Here is a 7,155-nt window from a genome sequence, read left to right as displayed (position 1 = left end):
AGAGCGTGTACAACAAACCACAGTCATATTTGAAGGCATATTTGAATATTTGAAGGCCAACGGTTTATGCTGACATACTGTATAAAACTATAACACTTATTTTGTTGGAATTGTATGTTCTTGAAATTCATAATAAAATATGTTTCAGCATTTTGTCATATCGTCAAGAATATTGTTATCATAGAAATACCCTGAAATATCGTGATAATATTTTAGGGCCATTATCCCCCCCCCCCCCCCCCTCCAAAAGCACAACGGACCTGCTTCATTTGACCACTTCCCCAAGTTAGCTTTCCAATATAATACCTGAAATGCTTCAATATAATTGCTTTTGACATCATTGTGGACATCAGTGTAAAATACATGAGCAGTGTCCTATAATAACCTTTTGTCTCACCTTTTGTCTCAACAAAAGATATATTTTCCAAAGAAATAGGTCACCCTCGATGAGTTGTTTGGTCTACAAAATGTCACAAAATGGTGAAAAATGTGGGTCACTTTTCCCCCAAAACCCAAATGTTTGTTTCGTCAACAACCAAAAGAGATTCAGTTCACTGTCAGATAGAGGAGTAAAGAAATCACATGTAAGAAGCTGGAGTGAGAGAAGTTTAGTATTGTTGTCTTCATTAAATTAAATATTAGTCTAAACGAGTAATCGGCGATAAAAAAAATGGTTGGCGATTAATTTTCCGATGATCGACAGAAACAGCCAGAGCCACTGTGCTGCTCTGATCTGACTGCATTACAATCAGACACGGACGGACGGTGGCCAGCAGGGACAAAGTTTTAGAAAATGCACCTACAAAAATGTTATCGTCTGGCAAATTTGATCTGTGTGTGGGTGTGTGTGTGTGTGTGCGTGCGTGTGTGTGTGTGTGTGTGTGCGCGCGTGCGTGTGTGTGTGCGCGCGTGCGTGTGTGTGTGTGTTAGTTACCTGGTCCAGTTGGATGAGCTGGGGGTAGGCCCCAGGCATCTGGATGGCTATCTTCACGATGTCCTTCTGCTGAGGCATGGTGGCAGCTCTTCACACTCTCACTGTAAACATGCAGGAGACCAAGCAGGATGAGCAGGAGATGAACACAAAGTGCATCATCAGCGCTGAGCTCTTTCCACAGGCCAGCGGCTTCACTTTTTCTGCTTTGTGAAAAACTAGGGGCAAATTAGGCCTAAAAAATGGGGTGAAGTTTGTTTCTGGGGTGATGATGACAAATCCCAAGAGCAGTTTTATGAAGACATGGTGACAGTACATTTCTCTTATTTCTCTCTTTTTTCCCCGAAGTGATTTGAAATAGATGGTGAACTAACGTTAACCCGCCTAGCTGTCTAGTGAAGGACTCACTATCACTATCATTTTCAAAGTGAAAGTCCTGGGCCATGTTCCTCTTTCCATGTGTATTTACAGAGCAGTGACTCAAGCTGAGAGGACAGTTTCTGTGTAGTGCAGACGACCTGACAGTGTTTCCCACTAATTACCTCCTAGACTATTTGATGGTGTCCCACTATAGTGTCATTTGTCCTGTCATATTCTAATTTGTTCATTCTGCTCTCAAACGGCACCAGATTGATGCATTTCTCTTTCAAATGTCCACCATTTTCTTCCGGGGGGACCACGCCCACCTAGAGGGTCCGAGGTCCACCCGCCACAGTCTCACTGAATCCTGTGGGGAAACACTGGACCAGGACACTGAACGTGCACTGATTCTGTCGCTCTGTCTTCTGCAGCCCCCTTTTCCTACTGTCGAACGCTCGCTCGCTCACACACACACACACACACACACACACACACACACACACACACACACACACACACACACACACACACACACACACACACACACACAGACAGACAGACAGACACACAGACACACACACACACACACACACACACACACACACACACACATACACACACAGATACACACTTCCTCCTCAGCCTTCAGATAGCGTTCCCAGAGGACACAGAAGCAGCTTGTTGTGCTCCCCTCCCCCTGCCTTGGCCCCTCCCCCTGCCTTGGCTCCTCCCCCTGCCTTGGCTCTCTCAGCACATGGAAACAATACAGTTGGATCTAAACTCATACGCCTGAGCTGATGAGAAAGCTAACCCCCCACCACCACCACCCCCCAATATAGCCTCTCAGATACTTTGTACAGGGTTCCACCCCCCCCCCCCCCCAATATAGCCTCTCAGATACTTTGTACAGGGTTCCACCCCCCCCCCCCAATATAGCCTCTCAGATACTTTGTACAGGGTTCCACCACCCCCCAATGTAGCCTCTCAGATACTTGTACAGGGTTCCACCCCCCCCCCCCCCCCAATATAGCCTCTCAGATACTTTGTACAGGGTTCCACCCCCCCCCCCAATATAGCCTCTCAGATACTTTGTACAGGGTTCCACCACCCCCCAATATAGCCTCTCAGATACTTTGTACAGGGTTCCACCACCCCCCAATATAGCCTCTCAGATACTTTGTACAGGGTTCCACCCCCCCCCCCCCAATATAGCCTCTCAGATACTTTGTACAGGGTTCCACCACCCCCCAATATAGCCTCTCAGATACTTTGTACAGGGTTCCACCCTCCCCCAATATAGCCTCTCAGATACTTTGTACAGGGTTCCACCCCCCCCCCAATATAGCCTCTCAGATACTTTGTACAGGGTTCCACCCTCCCCCAATATAGCCTCTCAGATACTTTGTACAGGGTTCCACCACCCCCCAATATAGCCTCTCAGATACTTTGTACAGGGTTCCACCACCCCCCAATATAGCCTCTCAGATACTTTGTACAGGGTTCCACCACCCCCCAATATAGCCTCTCAAATACTTTGTACAGGGTTCCACCACCCCCCAATATAGCCTCTCAGATACTTTGTACAGGGTTCCACTTTTGGCCTTGCGGGGGCGCCGTTGGCCTGCCGGGCCCGCCAGGCCTGTAGAATGGTAGGGGAAACACTGCTAAGGGTCGGCTCCCTTTCCACCACAGGACTGAGGCTCGTCAGGGCCGAGGAGTCAGTTTGACATGATGAAGATGCAAAAACGATCAGGTGTGAACGTCGTTTCTGGATCATTTCAGTGGCTTAGATGGAGAGGAAGCAGTGTTTGGCCCCCGACGTGCCGACACAGTGCTGAGTTCAAAGGTCAACTTCAACACTTAGCCAACAAATAACAAGGCGATCTCTCACTCTGTGTTGCAGACTTGCAGCCTTTAATCCGGAGGAGATTTGGGGAATGTAGATTAGCTCTCTGGCAATTTATGAGTCAGGGAATTCAAGGAAAAGCTTCTTGTGATGTCAGATAATCTCTGCAATAGTCTCGCTGGCCAGCCTCCTCTCCCTTCCGTCCGAGGAGTCTGGCGCCGCAGGTCTCCACAACTGGGATAAACCCTCCCCTGCTCTACTCTGCTCTCCCATTGGAGGCGTCGGTTTCAGATGCGGCCGGATTTCCGCTCCCCGCTTAAGAAGCTCTGTCATTGGATCCGACCATGTCAATAAGAGTGGCTTCCACTCCCTCCTCCCTGTGTGTCGCTGTAAATAGTGCCCTGCCGCCTCAGGGAAAACAACAACGCTAACTAGCTAGCAAGCTAACGGCAGAAACCTACACGCTAGCTCGTTGCTACACGCTGAAAACGGCAAGTTGGATTGTTTGAAACTATTTTCCAAGGGCACTGCCGCTAAGCACCGCCCATCACAATCCCCCTATGGAGACCTGCGGCGCCAGACTCCTCGGACGGAAGGGAGAGGAGGCTGGCCAGCGAGACTATCTCTGCAATAACAAAGACTTCCTGGTTGGGGGGGCGGGGGGGGGGGTTAAGCTGCGTATCTGTCTGTGGACTGTACCATGGTTCTGATTTCTTGCCGTGCATCATGCCTGAGAAGTGAGAACTGCCTGATATTGTCGTAATCTTGCAAAACGAAACTGAGTGGATTTATTTATTTGCACCCTTTGATGAGTGATATAAACACATACCATTAATTATGCGTATGCAATTATAGCTTATTGATTATGAAATGCCAATGGAACTTCAATATTTCCACATCAATGAGTGAAAGGAGAACTAACTTAAAATTCTCAAAACAGACACTCTCGGGTATTATTAGCCTTTTTCACTTCCCACCCAATTCGCCCATTTGTGTGTCTAAAAGGCGGGAAGAAGTATCACAGGTGCAAGCAAAACAGTAACGAGGTCCCCTCCCTCCCTGCACTGGATCACCAAATGGATTGGAAGTTGGAAAACCCTCATTAATGTTCTGCTTGCACCTGTGTTACTTCCTGCCTTTTAGACACAAAATGGGTGGGAAGTGAAAGAGGCTAATGCAACAGTGAAATGCGTTCGAGAGAAGTGGACCTTGATGATGGGCACGGGCGAAGATGTCCGACATTCCCAGAAGGAATACCAGGATTGCACTCAGTCATTCACTGGATTACAAGCGTCAGCTAAACGCCTCCAAAATATATACCTGACGGCAGAACGAAGAGTCGAGTCTCTCCACAGCAGAGGAGACACGCGTCTCATGTAGTCGAGTCTCTCCACAGGAGACACGTGTCTCTCCTGTAGTCGAGTCTCTCCACAGGAGACAGTCGATGTTTTAGTGTTTTATTATGTTTTTATTGTTTTATTATCAGCCTCCGCCGCTGTTTGTATTGTTTTATTGTTTCTATTGATTTTATGGTTTCTATTGTTTTATTGTTTTTATTGTTTTTTATTATTGATTTATCTTTCCATTACTTTGTGCACTTTACTGGCCATTTGTGCACTTTACTTTTTGCTACCTCATTTACCGGTCGCTGCGTGTCTGCACTTTATTGATCGCTGTGCACTTTAATGCTACCTTGCACATTATTGGTCATTGGGTGTCACAATCAAGGTCCTTGATGTTTTACTTTGATTTTTATTTATTCTTAACTACATGCATGTAACTTGTTAACATGCCACTTGTGTTGTTCTTGTCTGTGTTGTTATCTGTATGCCTATCTGCTGCAACTCAATTTGCCCTTTGGGACACTGATAAACTTGAACTTGAACTTGAATGTGTCCTACTGTATTATCCTCACTCCTTTATCTATTATTAACATTACAGCATCAGCATTGATTAGTTGACATTATTATTTAGTAGACATTTTCTTAATGTTAATGCACCAAAAAATAAAAATGAAAAAAATAAAGATTGTTCACGAGTCCCAAACCTCTGAGTCTGAGTTGAGTCTCAAGTCCTTTGAGGACGAGTCTCATGTCAAGTCTCACATCAAGTCCAAGTCGTGTGCGTCTGTGTGTCAGATCAGTGAGATTTGGAGAGCTCAAGCAGTCGGGGAAGTGCAGAAGACGTCCAGGGGGACTGTTTCCCCTGGGCTGATGACAACACACCGCTCTGACGTGTCCTTACACGCCACACAGGCCTCACGCACCACTGAGTATCACTCCGCCTGTCCCCACATTCTCACTGCATTACGACAAGACGAGGGATCTACTTCATCTAGTCCAGGGGTCTCAAACTCAAATGACCTGGGGGCCGCTGAGTGTCCAGTCTTGTCACAAGGGGGCCACTTCATGTATTTAAAAAAAAAAGAGGGAAAAATGCAACCGTTCGAATTCTCAACATTAACAATTTATTCATGTATTTGAGGGACAATCTATTTTTTACATTAACAATTTATTTGTTTATTTGAGGGACTTTGTTTTCTTTTTTTAGGGACAATGCACATTACTAAATTAGGCAGTGTTCATTTTCAACTGTCCCTTGGAACTCCAGCTAGAATTAGAACTGATCATAAATGTCACTTGACAGCTCAGTAATCCGCTCTGCCACTGTGTTGGCTGAAAGGCTGATGTTGCTTAAGTGACTTTTTTTTCTGGACAGACGATATAACATATAAAAGAAGTGGAGTATTGGCCAGAATGACATGAACATTTGGAAACTTATTCAGCGGGTATCTTGCATGTTGCGTTCAGGTGCATTGTAATTTTTTTTTATTTTTTTTTGCAATTCCATCGCGGGCCACACAGGGAGTTTGAGACCCCTGATTCTAGTCCCTCGACAAGACGAGGGATCTACTTCATCTAGTCCCTCGACAAGACGAGGGATCTACTTCATCTAGTCCCTCGACAAGACGAGGGATCAACTTCATCTAGTCCCTCGACAAGACGAGGGATCTACTTCATCTAGTCCCTCGACAAGACGAGGGATCTACTTCATCTAGTCCCTCGACAAGACGAGGGATCTACTTCATCTAGTCCCTCGACAAGACGAGGGATCTACTTCATCTAGTCCATCTAGTCCCTCGAGCATCAGTGCCTTCCTTCAGTGCAAAAGCATAACACGATGAGCGAGGGCTGGAACTTTTATTTAGACTTGTCAAACTTATTTCAGGGCATTCAACATCAAATCATCTCGCTGCACTGGTAGAGTTGCAACGGTATGAAAATTTCACATCTCGTGGCCAAAATTATCACGGTTATCGTATTATCACGGTATTCGTATAGTAATTGCTGAACATTTTCAAAAAGTACTGAGAGACTCACTGAAATCATTTCACAACGTTTTATATTGAAAACTCAGACCCAAAAAGGATTAATACACTCACTGAAATCATTTCTCCAAGGCTGCGCGTCTGCATCTGGGAGACTGTTGGCAACTTTGGTTGATGATGGACAGTAACATGTTTTTCAAAGCACTGTAATCACGGTACCACGGTTTTAATATAGGGGCAGCCAGCCCTTCACCAAAAAGATGGTGAGGAATGTTAAAGATGTGGACAGACACTTCTCATGAGTCTCTCTCTCTCTCTCTCTCACGAGTGTGTATGTGCCTGTCTGCGTCTGTTTGTGATCTCTCTTGAAATAATTGGGAACTGAAACGACACTGTCTGTCTGCTTTAACAGCCACAAGTTGTTCATGTGGTAAATGGCCATTAACACGGTTAACCGACCGTTATTAACACAACATTTTGGAGCTGATGTACTAATTCACATAATGCATTTCCCGTTAAAGGAACACTCCGCCGATTTTCAACCGGCTTTGTATCATTACAAACGTAGAGTACAGTAGGGTTGTCACTTTTTCCCAAAATAAAGTTCGAACGAACTTTAATTGCCCGCAAAATCTTCGAATATATTCAAAGTTTTTTGGTTAATTTCTTCTTTTTTTTTTTTTTTTTTTG

General features: G+C 45.3%; 1 protein-coding gene across 1 annotated transcript in view; it reads right to left on the bottom strand.

Annotated features, from left to right (window-relative positions):
- elmo3 (engulfment and cell motility 3) overlaps window positions 1–7,155 on the bottom strand; it is a 35,837-nt gene that overhangs the window by 26,105 nt on the left and 2,577 nt on the right. Inside the window, exon 2 of the mRNA XM_083654258.1 lies at window positions 935–1,035. Within this exon, the coding sequence (XP_083510384.1) occupies window positions 935–1,012 (78 nt within the window). The 5' untranslated portion in view covers window positions 1,013–1,035. The remainder of the gene's footprint in view (window positions 1–934; window positions 1,036–7,155) is intronic.

This window comes from Poromitra crassiceps (assembly GCF_964638095.1).
Source record: "Poromitra crassiceps genome assembly, chromosome: 18".
NCBI lineage: Eukaryota > Metazoa > Chordata > Actinopteri > Beryciformes > Melamphaidae > Poromitra > Poromitra crassiceps.
Note: the sequence above shows the minus strand (reverse complement) of the source record. Positions and strands in the feature narration are given on the sequence as shown.